Source organism: Athalia rosae, chromosome 1 (genome assembly GCF_917208135.1).
Source record: "Athalia rosae chromosome 1, iyAthRosa1.1, whole genome shotgun sequence".
Classification (NCBI taxonomy): domain Eukaryota; kingdom Metazoa; phylum Arthropoda; class Insecta; order Hymenoptera; family Athaliidae; genus Athalia; species Athalia rosae.
The window spans coordinates 24177062-24199413 of record NC_064026.1 but is presented as its reverse complement, the minus strand read 5'-3'; the positions used below and the strand labels follow the sequence as shown (position 1 = coordinate 24199413).

The window sequence follows — 22352 nt, the reverse complement described above, 5'->3', positions numbered from 1 at the left end:
CTCTCCCGCTAGTTTTCGTCCTTTTCTCGCGGTGGCGACGCGACGCGAGTCGTTCCGTTCGGTCGCATGTGCCACGTACGTTTCCAGCGGCATCCAGCGGATAGCGCGCGACTCCTCGGTCCCTCAAGGGTGTCACCCTCGCGGCTAACGGGCTGAATTCTCCACGGGGATCGGGGTCCCCGACGCGAGATCCCTCCAGCCTCGCTCCACTCGTGCCCACCGTAAATCAGGGATTAAAAGGAGAGGCGTGTAATTCACGGCAGTTTTAACCGTAAACAGTTTAATCCTTTTGTGATTTTGAATCGGTGATGTCACAACAAGAAATAAGTCCCGTACAGAGCGGGGACTCTATGTGAAACCAACGGGAACTGCTGTACAGCGAAGGGATATCAATTGCAGGACCTCCGCCGCGCCAATAATATTCCGTTAGATATAATCGAGATCGCTGTGCAGTAATTTTTCTTCGAACCGTACGTGTTTTTTTCCTCTCTGATTTTTGTCACTTATCGATTGATCCGGCTTACTTTTTTCCTCGGTTCTTCAGTTTCGAATTTGCGTACTTTGGTTACGGCGACAAAGATCTAACTAAATATATATATATATATATACATATTATCCTGTAAAAATTACGATGAAAAATTTTATACCGAGCGACATTTTACAGGGGCATAAAATGGGTAATATTCCACATCTAAGATATAGAAATATCTCGGAAGCTGCGAACGTGCGTTTTGAACCCCACCGTAGGTCGTGACACGGTTTACGTTTGAAAGTAACTATTTTATGGAGCGGAAAATGCCGATTGGAAGACTACACGTGCCGAAGCTCTATCTTCATGCCGCATAAAACATAAATTCGCGACGCTTCGGGCGAGAGGGGCGAGGGTGGAAGGGTGGCGGAGGGGGCGGGGGTCCCTAAATCCAGGGGGCTTTACGACAAACAATTATATGCATGAGTATTTGATTTTCGGCTTAGAGAAAGAAAAATATCCGCGTTAATTCGATACTCATCTTCGGCCCTCCGTGATAGTCGACGGTCGTCGTTCTGTGATGAAAAAAAAAAAAAAAAAATATTCAACAACAGCTAGAGTTGAAGTTTTATTCAACAATTACTTTTACCGGAAAAGAATCTTGGTGCGGATAAAAAAATGAGTCGGTCGAAAAAAAAAAAAAATTCCGGAAAAAGTCGAGTGAAATTTTTGAATTTTGGGGTGGGAAATTTTTTTTGAAAAACACACAGAGGTCAGAAGTTACACATCGCCTCAGCGTACGAAAGATCATCTTTGGGAAATAACGTTTTTCCGCTAGAATATCATTTCGCAAATTTCGCGTCAAGAATTACTCGAGTTAATCTGGTGTAGGCAGGTGGATAAATCTCGGGTGAACTTTGCCGGAGAAAATCTTCGCTTCATTAACGACTGACAATACACTCTGCGAGTGTCACGCCGACGGTATTAGCGGAGCGCATACCTCTGTGTAGGTGTATATTATAATAAAAGAGCTGGAAGGCTTTACTCCGTAACTTTCATCGTTCACCGACGCGGAACTGTGGCAACTTTTGAGAGGTCGTTTTCGTGTGGCAAACTTCAACAGTCATTACACCGCTCCTCGGAATGCTCCATATAACCGCGTTGTATATATACATATATATATATATACATGTTCGTGTTTTTTTTTTCTATTTTTTTTAACTAATTAAAACGAGAAATTTCGTCCCGACGTTAATAACGATTCACGCTCGTTATTAGTACTTTCCTCGTAAAAACACGTTAATTAATTGGACCGATAAAATTCGACGAGATAATTACGTCGATGCTATAAAATAAGAATCTCCAAAAAATCTTTCGTATACCGTTAATGAATGGGAAAAAAATGATGAAAATCCTACGTCCTTTCGGAAACAAAGGAATCGTGGCGAAGTTTTTTTTTTTTTGCGCTACCCGTGCGAGGATGACGATTGAACTGCGAGTGCAGCGTGCATTCGTATATTTTTTTTTGTTCCATCGGATTACAATATCTGAATTCGAGGTATCTGCTATCGATCTTACGAATCGAGGAGTCCGTCGCGATCGTATATCGGCAGGAGTCTGTTCATAACTTTTCTGTACAATTCGCCGCGAAATGCTGGGTTGTTGCGAATTTTGTCTGTAACCATAGTGTTCGAAACATCGACTTCCACCCCTTTTTCGAGTATTACGACCGGAAACATGGTCATGGCGACCACCGCGCCGCAAATTTCACGTTTTTTCAGGGCCCCTTGGAGATCTTCGAGGCTCGGCGATTCCGTAGTGCATTTCAGTTGCTTCATCGTGCCGACGAGTGAGCGGTGATAATCACGCAAAAGTAAATCGGTATGGTGAATCCTGACGTCCTCGGATATACTGGTGCCAAAAAAGTGGATAATATCTTCGGCAGGTGAGCCGAGATGAGACACTTGAAAATCCAGCTGCGATTTGTAACACATAGATAAAATAAATTCATAGAAATATAACGTGAGAGGGAGACGTTTTCATTTTACCCCAGATTTTCTATCTTCGATGCCGAGTAGGTACTCCCGCTATACCTACTCAAATATTTATGCGCCAAACAATTCACCCGTCTAGCAGACTTGGCGATTCTAAGTTGTTACGTAATCATTTTTATCACTTACGAAGGTTAGATCGACGGGCTTATCATTTTCATCGTAACGGAACATCATGTTGTTTACCCACAAATCTCCGTGATTTAAGACGTTGAATTCGTCTCTGTCGTATTCGCAAACCTCACACGCCTTTCGAAACATCACTTCGGAGACGTTGTCGATTTTTTCAGCGACTCTGAGCAAAATAGAAATTCCCTCGATCATAGCATCGGACTAGCCGAGTAGGCGAAAATTTTATGGAATATTATTACCGTGGAGATAATTCGGGCCATTTCGCTGCCTCGATCGCGAGGGATTTCATCCCCGAGGTCACCAATTCGCATACCATCCATTGATCCTTGTGAAAAACACCCTTTCGATAAGGCGACAGTACACCGGGTTCCTTGAGTTCCATCGATGAAAATGATGATGAAAAAAAACAAAAAAACAAAAAAACAATAACAATAACAAGAAAGAGTGTCAAACGTAGCAATCGAACGAAGTTCGCGCAGTTGACAGGGATTCCGATTCGTACCCTGTCAGCGAGGGCGATCGAACTTGCGTGAAATCTACCCAGATTTCTCATCGCCAGCAAAGAGTGGTCGAGATCCAATCCCGATCGACGATCGGCCATTCGGAAGCCAGAGGTCGCCAGATCTTCCAATATAGCGTGACTCGGGTTTTCGTACTGAACGTGAAAACACCGCGGGCTCATCGGAGTCGCGTCAGGGTAAAATTCCTCGACGATTTCGTTCATTTTTGGCAAGACTCTGTGCAGCAACGATAACTCCGTAACAAATGGTTTCGGCATCTGGTGGAAAGTCGGATGATGTGGAGAAAAAAAAACAGAAAATAAAATAAGAACTCTCATCGGAGTGTCCGCATCAGGTATGAATTATCGTATACATACGCCGTCGATTATTATTTCGGGATGATCGACGTCGTAAATACTCAGGGTGATTTTAACGATGAGAGACATCTGCCCGTTAATTTTTCTCTCATCTTTTACGCGCGACAATTGCGAAGCCACGCGATACATCACACTCCCGTAGTGGTCTCCTTTGGCGGTTGCGGGTCTTACGATTATATCCGTAACTTCGACGGAATCGTCTTTTTCATAATTTCGCAACACGTTCTGCAGGTAAGTTGCGTCGAGCCAACCCGGTATGCTCGTCTCCATGGTTGTCAAACTCGAAGAAGATCGATATCGAACGATTGCACTTCGACCGGATGATGCGTAATAAAAAAAAAACTTTTTACCTCCAACGATCGTACGGCCGTATATGTATAGTAACAACCGATAAAATTTCACTCACTCGGATCCCTGCGGCGGAAACGGTGGCGAGAAAAGCGTACGCTAATATTGCAGGTCCGAACACCTCCGTGATTAGAAAATTATAGAAAAAATTTATTCAATTAATATTGTAAATTTACGTCAGATCGTAACGCGTCCGAAGAAACACCGTCCCCGTAGAAGTACAAGCGACGCCGCGATGCGTTCAACTGAACACGCGCAGACCGTTGACACAGTTTCCGAGTATAAAATGCACGAAAGTATTACAATCGGAGGCGTCTAACTGTAAATTGACTTACACAACTGCAGCGGTCGCCTCTGGATACACCGGTAGCGATAGCAACGGTGGTATGACGCGGTGTTACGAGATCGCAAGTAATTTAATTTGTGCACATCGTTGATTAACGCTCGTTGAATTTTCTTCTTATCTTATTTGCCCGGAGACGACAAACCGGTGTCTTACGCGTACCTGTACATGTGACGGGTATACGCTTGTCGGACTATTTTATTCTCGCGCTGCTTGTTTTGAGGAAAAATTTTTTTTATTTTTTTTACATCCCACGTTCACTCCAAGTTGGAGAAAATTTCCACGTGAACGTACATGGACGATATAAAAGTTTGTAACAATAGGATCATCCAAATCAAACGAAATTATATATAAGATTGATAACATAGTATGACACTTGGAAAAGAAACTCTTTCAAAATTCTAAATCATTAAAGGTAGACGACGACTTGTTTAATTATCTCCCGCATGAACGTCTATGCAGCCGTCTTAATTGCACGAAGTGGTATCCATTGTTATATTCTAATTTTACGACGCATGGATACAGGATATACCGGAAGTAATGGCGGTCTAGTTTCCAAGTGTGATTTCCCTTTGTTACGTTATACTATACTACAGCCGCGCGGCTGTCGTAGGAAGTAAGGGGTTGATATTAGGGGCCGAACGAGTTGCGGTCAGGGAGACATCGATTCCGTGGAAGTTGTCTTCCGTAGAAAGCCACGGAACGTCGTCTGCGCCGTCCTCACCGTAAAGACTATTCGAACCACACTTATATCTCGGATAGCGAGAAAAATGAATAACATTCAACTCTTTCATTTCATCGGATCGCTCAAATATGCCCTTAAAATTGTAACGTCCCTGCGATTATCGAGCCCCGGACGACCTTCGCAGGGTTACAAAGGACATGTCACACCGATTACTCGTCCCGCGGGAACAGCGAACTCTCGTTGCGGTTCCTCGACGCAATTTTTGTCAGTCCAGAAGCGGTCGAGAAATGACGCTGCGAAGTGTACATATCGCTTGGATTTTTAAATTCGAAGGGTCGGTCACCTCGGCCATCCTCGCGTTTGACTCGCTGTCCTCGCCCTTGGATTTTGTGGCCCTTAATCCCGTTCCTACGCCTAGCTTATATTGCCTCTTCTCTCGTTTCTTCCGCGTATAATGCGGGACGTTAACATTCGCGGAGCGAACCGCCAACCCCCGGACCGCGTGACGCGTTCCAGAGTCGCAACAGCTGGGCCGGACCCCGTCCCCGATGTATATTCCTGCGGGATCATATGCATACGTATGGATCGGGTGGCGGGAGGCGGGTGGGGCAAAGTTTCCTCTAACGTATGCTTGTTGAAAAATGTTTCGGTCGCGTGTGTGGGTTTATGCAGACTATTTATACGAGCCATATTACTTTCGTGTCTCCACTTCCCCTCGAATACGTAGCCGCCTTTCCCATTTTCTCGCTGATCTACGCCAACCCTGTGCGATGCTCACCGCGGACGTACGTTCGCTGCATGTCGAGAATATCGCCGGAAGGCTGCTGCATATGGCGTGTAAAACTACGGAACGTCATTTGTTCGGGATTTTTATTTTTCATCATCTGCGAGAACCATCCACTTTGTTCGAGATTCTTTTTTCTTTTTTAATTCAAACAGGACGCTCGTTTGTATAGAGGAAAAGCTTCCATTTTGTTCGACATCGACGCCATGGCGAGTAAAAGGAGCACTCGGAAGTACCTTCACGTTCGTTTGAATCAAACGCACATGTCCTTCGAGACCGCGCGACGAATCATTTTCACGAAATTAAATAATTCGGGATATTAGATGAAACGAGAAAAAAAAACAAAAAAAAACAATCACTTCAATTTTTCCGTATACGTTTTTCCGATTTTTCTACGAACGCGTACAGTCTCGTCGGAGGTTCGGATTCTATCGGTTTTTAATATAAAGTTTTTCCCAAACGTTGATCAGCATATATCGGGACGGAGGGGGGTGCGCAAAAGTTTCCTATAGGAATGACCCAGCCCGCAATAATTTACCGCCTGCGACCTACCGCCCGCTAGACGCGACATTGCGCGCGCGCTGTACGGCGTTTCGCAAGAAATTTGAAAAAACTTTTCCGCGCAAGTATAAAATAAGCGTTCGAATATAAGCTCCTCGCGTTCCACTATATAAAGTTGACGATTGGTCAGAGAGCGTATAAGCGGGGTGGCCCGCGCGCGGGCTTATAAGGACATACCCCGCGCGCGCTGTAGAAATTGCCGGTCATTTTCAACATCTGACACGGTAGCCGTAATACCTTCCTCGCGTATAACCTCAGCGGTATGATACTAGCGTAGAGATATGTACGTGTATATATACGTATAGGTATATAGGTGTACGTAGGATATTGCAGACCGTTTCCGTACGACTAAATCGAACGATAAATATGCGAAGCACGAGGGTAGACTCGCCGCTAAACCGGAATTCGAATTTCAAGATAATGGAGATTAGGGAGCGAGTTGCTCGCGCAATAACATAATCTCATGTATGGAGTAAAAGCTGCTGACTGCGATTCGCTGCTCTCACGTTAGATAAAAGTACCGTGACGTGATTACGGATATAGGATCCGAGACATTCGTATACGTATACCTATGTATTAATATACATCTATATCCGTAGTTACACGCGTACTGTACATGCGTACCTTACTCGCGGGGTTAAGTTAGGTCAGTGTAGTTGAAGCAGCGAGTTCATAATAGTTGGAGATCCTGATCACGTGCTTTTGCATCTTTTGATAATAACAATAATGACGTAGTAATAACGATACTGCCAGCGATAATAATGATAATGGTATAATAAGACCCGACGATGCATCGCCGGGTACGAGATACGTTTATACCGTGCATCGAGGTGCTTCGGTGAAGAGAAAAAAAGTCTAGAGAAAAAGGAAGGAAATTTCGGAAATAAAATAAAACAAAACACACGGAACGATCCGTGTGCGTATACGAAGTACGTACACCACGTGATAGATAGAGAGAGGGAGAGAGAGGGAGAGAGAGAGAGAAACTGACAAAAAAGCAAATAAAAAATTAAAAGAAGTCAAAGAAATCTCATATACGCGTCACGGTTGAACGCAGTCGGAGAGTTTTTGCTCGGCTTCTTTGAACCGGTTAATTTTGTCGAAAAATTAACAGTTTCCTGCGCATGTAGCCGTAATGGCCTGTAATTTGAGAGCTCAACACCTTATACCTCGGCAACCTCACCGCGCTTTGAGGAATAATTTTTGCCGATATAGTTTACATCTTGTGTATGTAACACATAGATAAAACCCTGCGTAGTACAGATACATATGTACACGTACATATGTATATCGAGATTCGTGAAAAAAAGTGCTTTTAGTTAAGCGGAGTAAGTTGCACCGACTGTATACATGATCCGTACTAAAGGCAATGTAATTCGCGCCGGTAAATTTCATAAGTACTTTAGCGATCATCAAAAGACTTCGATCCGAAACGGTGTAACGATGGAAATTTGACGCTCGTAGCGAACGTCGCGTACATCCATTTTATAACGATGTTCGATTCCTTCGGCGGCGAACGAGGTATGTCGCAGCTGCTATGCCATCGAAACGTGAAAATGGTATTTTTTTCTTCCGGCAACAATACGATCCTCCGCTTTTAAAAATGGACCCCTTATCTCATCTCTTTGTCTTCCCGCCCCGATCACGCATCTCCGGAGTGATACTTTTATTTCAAAATGTGAGAAAAAAAATTCAATTCGATAACCAGAATTTTCAGAACGAGCGGATCCAGGGCGCGAGTCAACATATCGCAGATATGAAATAAAAGCAGCTGTGCGTGTAACGTGGTTTGCAGGTTTTGCCGCTGCAGGTATAGGTACGCGATTTTCGGGACCACCACCGTCGTATAAGCTGTGTTATTGTGAAAATTACAGCTGGGCGTTACAGAAATTTTGATCAACGATCGTGGACAAGTTCTTGCCTAGAGGGTGGGCGTCGATAAAAAAAAAAAAAAAAAAAAAAAACAAAAACAACCCAATATAAAAAAGACGTGAAAAAAATTTCGAAAAAATTCTCATGTACGAATACCTACCTACCTCCCTACTCACCGCGTACGTATGGTGTATACCTACGATAATGAGTGCGATCCGTTGCCGAGCGTAATTACATACGCCGGGTATAAAATAAAATGTACAAATCATCCGACGCTGTCACGAATAACGAATCCTTAATTACAGGCAACCGCGAAACCGAAGGAACCCGCGTGTGTAAGTATAATACGCCAACGATGAATTCCGCACCTCGATCGCTTCGCGTCACTTTCCGCGTCCTGTAAGTTTCGGTCGACTTTCGATCGTATCCCTTCAACGCTCTGGTACGTATACAACGCGAGTTCTGACTCGAGTGTGAAAATTTTTTCTTCATTTTTATCTAGTAATTTATTACCGTGAATTTTTTTTTTTTTTTTTTCTTTCTTTCATTTTCTTTTCTCTATCTTCAAACGTTGTGAATAATGCACGGGACTCGTACGGAATCCCAGGTAAGTCGACCTATACGGTCGCATAAAATTTATAAATCTACAAGTCGAGCACGCTATACATACCATTGCGACGTAGAGAATTCGCGTTGCTTTACGTAGCAAGTTATAATTTTGCACGGAGAAACGCGTGCGAAGTTTGCGATAAATGTAGATCGAGATAAAGCGCGTGCGATTAGTTAGACATAAATTATGCGATATAATAGCACAAACGACTCGCGTCAATTAGTAACTCATTTGCGACACTTCTATAAATTAAACTGCCGCCCAGCTGAATAACCGTTCCATTAATCGTTCGTACGTACGCATACCTACGTACGTATTTACGTAAATAACACTTAGCTTCATTTTACTACGGGCTTAGTTTTTTTTTTTTTTTTCCTTTTAAATAATTATCAAATATTAGCCTCACGTTCTTATTCGACGACTACGCAGCGAAAAATTGCAGTCTTTCCTGGTCATTATTCTTCGATACAATTTTTATTTGCGTAGGTACGTGAGAATTGTGACCGTATATAAAAGCCGCAAATGATTAGGATGAATTAGTTATGGTAACTTTAATTTCAATCGAGATGATGTTAACCACTGAACTTCGAGTGCGAGTATTGCAATTCGATTCTTTCGAAACGGAAGAAGACCAGAGGGTGAGATTCGCGTCGCGTACGACGATCGTTACGCAGGTTCTTTACACGTGTTGTACATGTATACCCACGTGTAGATTCCGTGGTCTCATGTCCTCTTCGTGCAAGATCCTCGTTGCATCGCATGTCCATTTTATTTGAAGAAGAAGGGGAAAAGGGAAAAAAATGAAACCGAATAAACGACGTCGCGGTAACCGCATTATTATGAATAAATATTTTCGGATGGGCAAACCGCGCGACGGAACGACATTTTCATAAGTGGGGCTTATGTAAATTGCACCGTTACCGGTCTGCGTTAACGGTCTTTTCTTTTCCAATTACATTTAGCGGTAGATTTGTACGTTATTATCGTAACGCGTATGTCCGGATCGTAACCGATGCGCGGCATACAACGAACCCGAGCGAGTTAGTCGCTGCGGCTACCGCACGACGAATCGCGGTTGGAAATTTGCGAAGAATTTTTCACGAATTCCAGCGGATCGTTCGTCCCGACTGTCGCGAGAAATTTCTAAGCATGGAAAAAACCCTAAGCCTAACGTCGACGCGATGGAATGTCGAGGCGGACAGACGACGTGTGCGTGTCGTCCGCGTGTTACGGTGAAGTCGGAACGGCTGAAATAATTTCGTTACATTTCACGTAGGGAATTTAGCTGTTCGTCGAACGAGTGTGTTTTTTCGGTAAATTATACCGACAATAGATCATTTGAATTCGGACCTTCGTGACGCGCGAGTGGAGGAGGTAACGATCATTCGAACGTTGCCCGAACCCCCGTTCGGATTGATACATATCCCATTGATGACTCTCGAGCGTCGAGGTACAATGGGGTACGAGACATTAGCGAAACAATATATCGCCCAGCGGCGATATACGGAGATACAAATATTTAATCATCCGAACGGAGATTGCGTGTAGCTACGCAATTACGCTGAAACGAAAAGTATCCCATTGACAATGGGACGGACTCTTCGGGTAGGTGTGTGTGTGTGTGTGTTTTTTCCATTTACTCTTCAACGACTTCGGGACATCAAAAGCGATACACCTGACGTTCGATACAATTCGAATGTAAAATATGCGCGAAATGTTCACAATGAGCCCTCAACGAATGAGCCCTCTGAATGACATTGGAAACGCTGAAATTCATATTTGCACATGAATTCGATGCTATGTGTATACACCCGAATAGGTATATTTTCATCCCTGAATATTCGGAAAATCATTCGCGGGAGTTGCGATTTTTGTTTTTTCGTAAGCCGACGACACGATCCACGTATAGGAATCGAACGAAGGATCGCGATTAGCGTATAGTGTTCGCTCGAACGTTGATCGCGAATTACATTAATTATTAATCGTTAAAAGTCGCGTGAAAAAGTGCTCGGAAATATCGGTTCGACATCGCGTAACGGTCGTAACGTCGTTTACGGTTGAAAATCGGAAAGCGTTCGTGAACTAGGTGTACGGAGAGGAAGCGGACATTCGGCACACACATGCCGTCACGTTGCCGCAATCCACCCACCGCTAACTCGACGTTCTTCGGGCTTTAGAAACTTCTCGACTGTTTGCCTTGTGTGGTCCCGAAATTGGAGCTTTGTCAAAGGTGCGGTTCGTCAAATAAAAGTCAAAATTTGACGAGACGTCTCCGTTATTTCTTTTCTCGAAGTGTGCGGCCGAGCCGGAACTTCCTCATTCGTCGGTGACTCCGCGGAGGGGTTGCGATACATTACTCTGCGAACGCGATCGACCGCTCTACTCTCTCGCGAAGAGTTCCAAACGGTCATTGGAAATCGTCTCTTAAATTCCACGGTCGTTCGCTACGATCAGGACAAAAAAATTGGCGAGATAACATTCACGTGAGGTGGTGGACGAACCTCGTGACTTACGTCTTAATTTCATCGAACGTTAGTGCCGGACAATAATGACTTTATCCGGTCCACCGCATCCCGAGTTTTGGGCCGTTCCGTAATTACATCGGAGCGGTAACCTCGACTCGAGCTTTCGACGCGTTTCACCCTCGCCAGGATGAAAGCTGTTTACCGAAAAAGAACATCTAGGTCCGGCTGCAAGCGCGTACGTTGGTACAACACACCCCGTAGACAGCGGCGTTCGAATTTCGCCGACGCTACTCAAACCATATCGTGTTTACGATGAAGAGCTTTCAACGGCGAATGCGATTATTCGGCAAAAGAGAATAATCTGCATCGAATTTCAGACAAATAAGAGCCCCTTTTCAACACCCGTACACCTACCTACCGCTGTGAACAGTTATTACCGCACCTCGCCCAATCTGGTGAGCAAAAATTGCTCGAACCCCATCGGACACAATTCTCCCTACGGTCTGCACACGCGGCGAACGCTGCGCAACGTTGAATCTCCTCGAAGGGTCGATTCCGTCCGTACGGTATAAGAAGAAGAAGAAGAAGAAGAAGAAGAAATGCACCTCGGGCACACGGGGTCCGCACGGTGTACGACGGGCTCTAATTTAGGTCGGAGAGTGTCGCGTCTCTCCCAATCGCGAACGATTACCGAGTGAATATAAATCGAGTACGCGGACGAAAAAGAAAAACGAGGAGGACGTTTGTTTCTTTTTTTTTTTTTTTTTCTCTCGGTGTTTTTGTTTTAAATCGGCGTCCATCACTCGTTCGGGAGGCTTTGAGCCTCACGGTGGGCTGGCTCAGTTTTCCTACGGTTGAATATATACGATGTAAATAAATGACGAGGTGCCCTTAAGGGCGAGGATGGATGTCGGCTCCCCGCGTGTATATATATATATATATCTATATCTATATAGATACATATACACGTAGTGGGGGTAAGAAGTGTTATGAAACATAATTAGCAGCCACCGCCTTGCGATGATTACAGGGCGGTGAGGCAGAGCTGAGTCGAGGCGTGTGTGGAGGTGCGACGTGGGCCGCAGAAGGCATAGGGAAGGAGAGAGAAGTGCGGGCGAGGGAATAGAAGAGGAAAGAGAGAGAGAGGGAGGGGGGAGGGAGGGGGAGAGGGTGAGAGGGTGAAAGGGGATAGTAAAACAGCGCGAGGAAAGAAGTGATGGCGGGAGCAAGAGGGGATGGATTTCGCTCCCCCACAGACCTCGTACGGAGACTCCTCGTGCATACGTGTTGCAAAGTTCGTGTATAGGTATATATGGAACCCAAGGAGCGATCGACCAACGTGTTGTACGTCCAAGCCTCGCCAGGATATAATAGTGCCGATCATAATGGCGAACGATACATCGGAGAACCAGTACTCGCCCGCAGGTGTATATAGCGACCCACGACGACGTAGCCGGAGGTTGCCGCGCGATCGACCTGCGGCTGCTCGTATCGCCGTTCGTGTTGTTCGATATATATATATTTTTTTCTGTTCTTTTTTTTTCTTTTTCTTTTTCTCTCTCATTTTTACTCACACTTTTTCTCCTTTTTTCATTTTTCATTCAAACCCCCGCCTCCGGTTACCCGATACATCGCACACACCGCACGTAGGTGTTGTTCGAACGGTTTTGAGGAACCGCGCGAGCGAAATATTATAGTAAAGAACGATCGGACTGGCGATCGCCGATCGACGACCAGCTGCCTCGATTAATTGAAAATGAAGTGTAGCGAGCAAAGAGTCTTCGAAAGAGAGGCCATTGGTTCACTTCGAGGATTCGAACATCCCTTCCCCCCTCCAGCCACCTTATCTTTCCTTCTTTTTCGTTATTATATCCGTGTAAATCTTGAAAAATGATCGAAGTCTTCCATAATAAGAGACTGAATAATGAAAAACCTTGTTCCCGCGCGACAAGTGCGCGGGAATCGGGAGATATAATTAATGTGACCGCGACACGTAGAGGGATATTAAAGGCGAGAATTGATGCGAAATAATAAGGTCCTCGTATAATGTGTCTCGCGATAATATTTTATCGCTGATAAATATATAGCATATGTACAACGCTTTGTAATTCATCATCCTCGCGTACACAGCCGGTAATTGGATAAAATTTGACGAGCTGAATGAAGGAAAAAAATTGAAAAAAAAAAAAAAAATTTATCAATAAAAAGATAAGATGAATGAAGAAAGTACGTTAAACTACGGTACACAGAGAGATACGGACGATGTTCCACAAGCGTACCTCGCTGCACGTCTGGGACACCAGGCTCCCCGAGGGTATGTCACAAGCCGTATTATACGTGTACATATAAACGCGACAACTCCAAGTACCACCAACAAGAACCCAAACATCGAGTGTTATAAGGGTAAACAATATGGTGAAAGTTGGACCGCAGCGAGCAGATTTTTCATTTATGAGTTGACTCGAACGATCGGTCTCTCGGAAGAGAGACGGATCCACCGGGGAATAGTCACTCGAGACTTGTGCACGTGTATAAGAATGCGACAATAACCGACACAATGGAGAAAATCGGCGGAGGTAAAATGGACCGAAGTTATACCTACATCGCGCGTCGTATACTATATTGTGTCTTTGAAAAGTGATCGTCATTCATCATAATTCTCGTACTCCTAGGACGCGGTGGACACAATGGCCTCGCGTATAATATTCGTGCGGGATTCCCCTTGGGTCGCGCCGGTATACACACATACGACAATCTGATCATGGATCATCGGAGAGATGAAGATCGGCGTCCCGCGCGGCTGCCTGATTTCTCGAATGTAACGATGCAGGCCCGCTTCGCGGCGAGGAAAACTATACACATAATCGTATCGTATCGGAATATCTGAGCATCGGGAACATATTTCATTTTTAGTTTTTCAGTAAAACCGGGTTACAGAAAAGTCGACGAACACACGTATCGTTACATAGGGGCTGAGGTTCATCCGCCTCCGAATACGAGACTTATTGTACCACGTTGCTGCGGTGTGCCGCGAACGTCGGGAAGATTCTTCCTGAGAATTTTTCCAACGTCTTCGTACGTAATCGAAATGACGCACACGGTGAAGCAGCAGCGCGTGGATACAAGATGTCCGGTCGAGTACCGCGAAGGGTTCACGGATCACGTTTTCCACGGCTTTAATTAACCCTTTCGAAAATTTGTCCATCCTACTACCTACTATTCCGAGACAATTAATCAGCCGGGGGAGTAGGTATATAATTAGTGAACAAAGACACGAAATTTGTCACGGACCCCTCCAGCTGCCCTCCGTCTTCCTACCAGACAATTATAAACCGTACCGTGATCCGCACGGATATACCTACGTTCACGGTTATCTTGTCCTCACGGTAGACGTGTACTCGCAACTTCCGTCAGCTACCTGCCGCGACTTCGTATCGTTATCCAGCGGTCACGGTCATAACACGATCCGAACAGTCGTCCGTTCGAAAATCACCTCGTGACGCGTCTCGACCGAATTTCCCTCCGATCGGTATACGGGAGGTTCACGCTAAGCACCCGGAGCCGACAGGTGCGAAGGCCGCGGAGTAAAATCGATGCGAGGGGGTTTTTCCGAAGAAAAATTTTCAACAATTCAGTTGCGAATCGTCGTGTCGTAGTCCGTCCGTTACCCCCGTATATACCTAATACCGAAGGATCGAAGCGTCTCCGCGCCACCCTGCAGCTCCCGTCTTTCCCGTCCCGTTCACTCTCGCTTCCCGTCCTCTTTTTTTTTTTTTTTTTTTTTTTTTTCACCTCCCTCGCGATGCGGAAAGACGCGCTGTAATACCTGCGGGGCGGCGGTAATGCGGGGTGTGGCCGCCACCGGCGTTTGTGTATAGCGTAAACCAAAACATAATATCAACTAACAAAAGGTGGCCTTCCCCGGTTCTGGCCATAGAGTGATTGACAGCGACCGTTTGGACCGTCACGTCAGACCGACTCAGAAAACCGATACGCTGCGTATAGACGTATTATAACTTCGGTACCGACGTGTACACTCGTACGGCTAGTTATACATATAAACGACAAACGTTACGAAGGTATGCAACGTTTGGCGTCCGTATGCGGACACGGACTCCATTTCTATTGCAGTTGTACGCTACGAGTAACGAATCGTCATGGAGAAAAGCAACCATTATGTAGAATATGATATTGAACGGTATGTAGTTCCGGGCGTACCCACGTGCAACGTAGGTATTCGAGGGTTTTTTTTTCCAGGCGGAGGAGTGTCACAGCTTCTCCGACCGATTCGAGACTCGACGTACGCTATATGGTGTCGTTGCAGTTAATGCGAGAGAAAGAAGAAAGGGCAACGCGATGTGGGGCACATCGTATTTTGCAAAGGCAAACAGGTCGGATGTGACGGGCGTTGTGACGGGTACGTTTTACCCAGCCCTTCGAAGGGAGCGTGCCCTGCACCGTTCCATGCGCCCATTTCACGTTCCGGACTCGAAACTTGCGACATTAACGTCGATTTTGGGGAACGGGAGAGCAGGATTTTTAGGTCGATGTCCCATCACGTGAAATGAATCGGCTTTCTCGTTCTGTATATATTCAACTTGCATCTCCTGTTTTTCTTTCTGATTTAACGGGCATTTTATAAAAAAAAAAAAAAAGGAAAGAAAAACTCGCCGAATTCGAAAATTGACTCGAATAGCTGCCTACGTTAAACGACGTCCGTCGCACGCCCACTGACCAATAATAATCAATGGGGCATATTACAGGAATGGCATGTACGACGGTGTGTGATCAAATAATTATTCTTAGATACCTGCAAGGTGCGCGGTATATAACCTACGTGAAGCTGCGGGCACGATTCCGCTCGTTCACGAAACGAATCGGGGTAAATATCATTGAAATATTTAGCGATCGTAGTTTTCGTACGCGCATACGTATAGGTATATAGGTAATCGACGTGCGAATATTACGGGGCCGGTAGAAACCGCACGCCGGACGTCGCGTCGGTAGCTATTGGAACGCGCGTGAATCAGAACGAATCGATGCTGTCAAAACTCCGATGATGAATCGGTTTATTATATTTCATGCGGGGTACGGTATAGTTTCGCTTTTCACTGTTATGAGCAGCCGCTTGCAAAATAAAAGCGCGGGCAAATCGGGCAGATTTAACAAACCCCACGCTCGAGCCGCGCTCGAACGTATATAACTTATAATTCATAAACGGCGTGAACGATTCCCAGGTCAGAAGGAAAGAGAAAAATGTTCAATTTTGGTATCAGAAAAGTTGGAATATAATCGCGTGGGATTTTTTTTTTCGGAATTTCATCTTTGGACGGACAATCCGGACTGTATCCGGAAATCGGAGCGTTGGATATTAACGTTGTACGTGTTACGGAAATCCGGCATATATTATTCGATTACCATCGACGTATAAGTTGCTTTATAATATAAAAGAGGAAAAAAGTGCAGGGTAAAAATATACGGGCACGTCTGCATCAGATATACAACTGAAGATATCTGTAAGATCGCCGTTATATTTTTTCGTGCAGCCCCGTAGACGAGTATAAGAAAATGAACAATTAACACAGTTTAATTGTTTCACACGAGACGGTATAACAATGCAGCTGTACGATACACGGAAGCTTGTAAAAGCCGACAATTATAGTAGGTGTGTTATCTTCGGTGTTTCTCGTCATTTCGTCGATTATTTTTCTTCTTATACGGAATTATAATGTATCCCGAGGTATGTAACATCCACGTTCATAAATCATAAAACACGCGTAAAGGAAGTTTCGATTCCGTCGAGAATAGGTATAATACACCTGTACACGGAGTTTTTCAATTTTAACGGTACCTGCATACAAAAGTAAACTGCGGATGTTCGATGCTCGATTACTTCTTCATCCTCATTCTCATTTCGTGGATGAGAAAGTAGAAAAAATTGAAAATATTGAAGGTCGGAAATGAATTCGATTCTTCGTTTCAAATCACGCGAAAATCATCGTCTGCAGCCGAAGACCGAAGATCGTGCGCGCGGTACTCGCGTCGCTGGAAAATATTACTCCCTCGTTGGTCCGAGGTATCGAGACTCGATCGCCCGTGCGACTCCTGACTTTGATTCCTCATACTCTCGTGCGTGGGGTGGGTGCCCCCGCGGTGCCGCGTGTCTATAGATTCGGCGGTTGGCTCTCGTTCTCCTCGCGTTCTAACACGGAAAATAATCGCCGCGTAACCGAACAGCAATTTGTCCGGATCAGCGTCAAGCTAAGCAGATTAAAGGGGAGACCCAAACGAACGTAAGAGCTGGGCGCAAGCCTCTAGACGCCGCGATCTTTTCCTGCGGGGGTAAAAATCACGCGGGAATATCACGCCGCGGACGAACCGCGTGCGTGTACGTTATGTATTATACGTATACATGTAACTTCTGGTCCATCGCGTCATCATACCCCATCCCTTCGCCGTGAGATTTTCAAAATCCGAGCCCTTCCAGTCGTAAGGCGCTCGAGTGAAATGGCCCCAATTCGGTTCAGGGCTTTCCGAAGTTTAAAGTTGAAAAATATTTTTTCATCGTCCCATAAAAAAACTCGTCGTCCTGTCGCAGGAGCGCCCCGTATTACGAAATGAGTGGGCGTACATCGGTACATATTTCTTTCGCGATATTACGTTCATATCTCTCGTGCAGCATATACGAGATCATGTACACGTGGACATATGTATACGCATCTTACCAATGGTTATCGCGCACGAAGAATTACGTGGATGCGAATGACGCTGTACTATTATGTGTATACCATTGCAAAGTATATACGTCGTATAAAATACATTTCCGCACATACCTACTTGTGCACACACAATAGGAGTAGGTATAACGCTAGGTGCGAGATGACGGGCAGGGCGTCGCGTACAGACAGCTAGATGCCACCTTCAAAGTGATTGACCGTTTTCCCCCTTCGAATAGGGAGCCGAAAGCCCCTCCCATTCGTTCGACGCTATATGCTCGCTAGTCGCTACTACCTGCCCACCTAATATTATCTGCCACACACGATCGAACGAACGCGTGTGCACGTGCGTATGTATACAGGAATAACATACCCGTATACCTTATTTACACGTATACATTGGGGTGATAGCTGCATACGTAGGGAGAGAAGAAGAAAAAAAAAAAAAAAAAAAAAACAAACACGTGCACACCGTACTGCCATAGTCGTTGCTACTTATGGCCGCGTGTGACACCTCGAGTTACACCGAATTGACGAGGCCAGCTCGACGCCCGACTTTGGATTACCCACCTAATCTCCGCGGGGGTTCGTCACCGACCGAGTGTAAATCAAACGGACGTATTATACGTACGGTGAAACGCAGTCGGCGAAACGATCGGAATTATTAGGCTCTACTATTTTCTCGAATGAAGAAATTTTGAAAATTTTCACCATGTTCATGTTTTCTGAAATTCTCGTATTATTTTGGAGCGCCATGATATTTTTTTTTTTTGTTTTTTCTTTTTAGAAAAGACCACACCTCGTGATCGAGAGAGAGTAAAAATTCCGCCATCCAAATTTGTCCCGTGTAGAAATATATATTCGACTAAATGTTAAAAGCATGGCTATATAATGTAAATATAGGTATATGTAAGTCGGGCACATATGTATACATTATATTACTTGTAACAGCTCGCGCGGTTGTATCGTGAGATTCTCTTTGACAGGGTAATTAAAGTGTTCTAACTGTTTGACTAAAGGGAACAGTTTAATCCGAAAGTATCTAAATAGGCGTATTTCAAAGAGGAACTGCCGCCGCAGTTTCCGGTCGTCTAGCGCGTCTTCCTTCGCCACGTCGCTTGCACAGAACTTGCCCTGTGACGACGAAGACGAAGACGGAGACGACGACGAAGGTAATATCGGTCGTTTCTTAACGTCTGTATATAATACCGAGAGAACCGCAGAGACATTTTTTCCACTTTTTCAGATCTCAGCTGTCTGTCTGCCCGTCCGTTTTTCCCCCTAGGTCTGTTTCATGATTTTCACAGGCCTTCGAGTTTTATTGTTATCGCCATTACTTCGTTATACATCGCTATCGCGCGGGTGAAGCGCGTTGGTATATATTCACATTAAGATACGAATATACAGGGTGACTTTTGTCCGGGGTACTGAGAGGGCGTGGCTTAAATCGCCTGAGACTCCGCCTCTTTCTGTTCGACTTGTAATTATCCGATTTAACAATTCCCGCTTATTGTCAGGCGTCAGCTACTATTTATTTGGTTCTTTTCGTATATCTACGATGTACGACGACAGATGGATTGGCAGAGGGGGTCTGGCCACCTAGTACACCAGATTACAAGATCTCAGGGATCGAATCACCAGAGAATGTGAAGCGATTACACCCGAAATCTTGCAGGAGGTGCGAAAAAACCATCGTCGCAGACTCGTTGCCTGTATTAATAAAGAAGGCGCACAGTTTGAACACATTCTGTGGCACACCTTCGATAAATCGAAGTTCCAAGAGCACGACTTGATGTCATTATTTTCATTTCACTAACGACTAGACCGCTTGTCGACTTGAGCTAGCTTGGTCAGAATGATAAGTCGCTTCAGAGATAAAGGTATCTGTGTCTGAATGAAGACGATCGTCCTGACAATAAAAAGTATTGATGAAAGAAGGCGGGGTATCGGCCGATTTAAGCCACGCCCTCTCAGGACCCCGGAGAAAACTCACCCTGTACATTTGTACACAGATATATGTAGCCATATACGCGGCGTTTAAATATCTTTGCAGACAAACGGGAGGATGAAACCACTTCAAAGAGACCTCGACGTCTTATTACCAGACCCTGCATGAGCTGCGGACTACGTGCATGGTGTGCCTACAGGATCGTCGTTTCTGTTATACAGCGACTATTATAATAAGAACGTTGAAAATTTAAATAACGCGTGCATAAAGAGTTCCTCTTCATGTACAGCCGCGTTGGGGTTCGTCTTCGTAATCGTATACCTAATATAAACCGCTCACATGGCCCCCGCATCGGTAACTTGCAGACTCGCCAGTGACTCTTCTTATTCTCTTATTTTGTCAGTATCGTACGGACGTTATATATTTCTATTCTTTTCTTATTTCGATATATGTAGCGAACGAACGTATAGCGAAACACCACTGAAATTTGTTTTTTTTTTTCTTTTGAAAAGACTGCGTCACGTAAAGCGGTTTTGTAGACTAAATATATAATTGCTCTTTAAATTGAACACTGCGTATATAATTTGTTGAACATAGAGGAATTTTTGTTCGAAAACGGTTTTTGAAAAGTTCATCTAAAAACCTGTAGCACATAGTCAGATAAATAACCCGATCTTACGGATTATTTATAATGTCTCGATCTGTCAAAATGGCGACGACATAAATGGACATTGCATCGGCCTATACACAGCGGTCGCAGGGATGATATTAATTGTTTTGCTTCAATAGCGCTCTGCAATGCCCTTCTAATGCGAACATTGAAATATACCTATGTCATCACAATTTTCGTTATTCAACGCGATTCTATAGTATGCATTTACGCAGTTTTCACTGTTGCAGACACGCTCGCTTACAAATACAGTTCGTAACTATATGAATATTTTCTCGGCGAGATACACCGTTGATTTTCCTTTTTCATTTTATTTTACTTGATTCATTCTTTTGGCAAAAGTCCCGTCTGATACTACGAAGTGCGGAGCTGACCAAGCTTGTAATTCAGAAATATATACTCTATGTATATATAATATTCTAGAAGACAGAAGTTCTAGTCCCCTGCGTAGCTTGTAGGTTAGCTTTTACAAACATAAGTTGGAATATATGTCTGACGGGTACTCACGAGGGTGTCAGCTGCGAACGAACAAGCTGTAATATAGATAGTTTAATATTATAGTACTTTGATATCTACGAGAGCTCTGTCATTGCACGTAGAGAGTGTGGACAGAACGGAAAAACCAATGTATAAGAAAAAAGACGACAGGGAAAACTTCTGTCGCACACTCACCGTTCTGTGAGCCTTACTTTATATCGTTGCTGCATGAATATGAAATGTCTGTAATGACTCGAAATTTTGCTAAAAGTATAATTTTCGTGTATTGAATAATTGAATCTCAATATTTTCTGTCCCTGTATATCGCAGATGCATTTCGCAGGTCTAGACATGAAGAAAATATTTTCGTATGTAGCGAAAATATGGAATGTAAGAATAACACGAATGTTATTACGAACGGTGTGCGTCGCCAAACTTATCGGTAGAAGTAAAATAAACCGTAATGAAATATGGTGCGAAGATATTTTTGATATCTACAATGAAATATAACAAAAACTAACTTTAAGATGTTACCAATATATATCCGTACATCATATCGCATGAATCGAACAAAAGCAATTGATCGGTATGGAAAGTTCAGTCGAGGCTGATGAGCTAAAAAAAATTTTCCCCTCGATTTCCAATTCCATCGCCGAACCGAAATACATTTATTTAGTTAGTCAATATCTCTAGAGCTTTTATACAGACTATTTGGTTGTTCATCGGAAGGAGAAAAAAAATTGCACCAATCAATTATTTTCAACGAAGTAAAAATTGCTGATGTGCTCACGAGGATGCCATGTAGGGAAGAAATCCGAAGAGAAAAGATGTCCGCAGGTGAAGTGTGTAGATATTGCGCATAAATAAATGGAATCCCGAAGGTCGGATTGGACCGAAAGTCGTAAATCGGTTGCCAGGATCGAGCGCAACGATGCATCAGCGCGGGTAAAGAGTTGTTCAAGACTCCCGGGGCGGATAAAAACAAGTGCATATCTATAATACGTAGGTAAGTACGTTGCATTATAGCGTAGTGATTCATAAAATATTTGGTCCGTGTATCTTCGAACGCATGCGCCCCGCGGTACTAGGCGTATAAATAATAATCAGAATAACGATAATAATAACTATGATAATAAAATAATTGCTCCAAGTGGCGGGTATACGTATAGGAGGTATAGGTACGTACGAGTAGTGCATGTGTACGCGTATATATCCACCCATCGTTCCTCTCCCCCTCGGAACAGTGGGGTGTCCTGACCGGGTGGCGTCTCGTTCGCTGGGTGGGTTGGGACCCCTCCCACCTTGTAACCGGGAGCTGCAGGAGCGCCAAGTCGGAGCTGGGGC

General features: G+C 44.4%; 1 protein-coding gene across 2 annotated transcripts; it reads right to left on the bottom strand.

Moving 5' to 3' along the window:
• Nucleotides 1–1970: 1970 nt before the first annotated feature.
• On the bottom strand, nucleotides 1971–4202 carry LOC105692807. 2 transcript variants are annotated; one of them, XM_048649745.1, is made up of 6 exons: nucleotides 3936–4202; nucleotides 3530–3854; nucleotides 3155–3430; nucleotides 2892–3022; nucleotides 2650–2815; nucleotides 1971–2445 (listed from the first exon to the last, which is right to left on the bottom strand). In XM_048649745.1, exons 2-6 carry the CDS (start codon nucleotides 3797–3799, stop codon nucleotides 2044–2046), a joined length of 1245 nt encoding a protein of 414 aa, XP_048505702.1. In that variant the 5' UTR covers nucleotides 3800–3854; nucleotides 3936–4202; the 3' UTR covers nucleotides 1971–2043. The 2 variants fall into 2 exon arrangements, with proteins under 2 accessions (XP_048505702.1, XP_048505694.1); XM_048649737.1 differs by having other exon boundaries at nucleotides 3530–4202.
• Between the last annotated feature and the right edge of the window lie 18150 nt (nucleotides 4203–22352).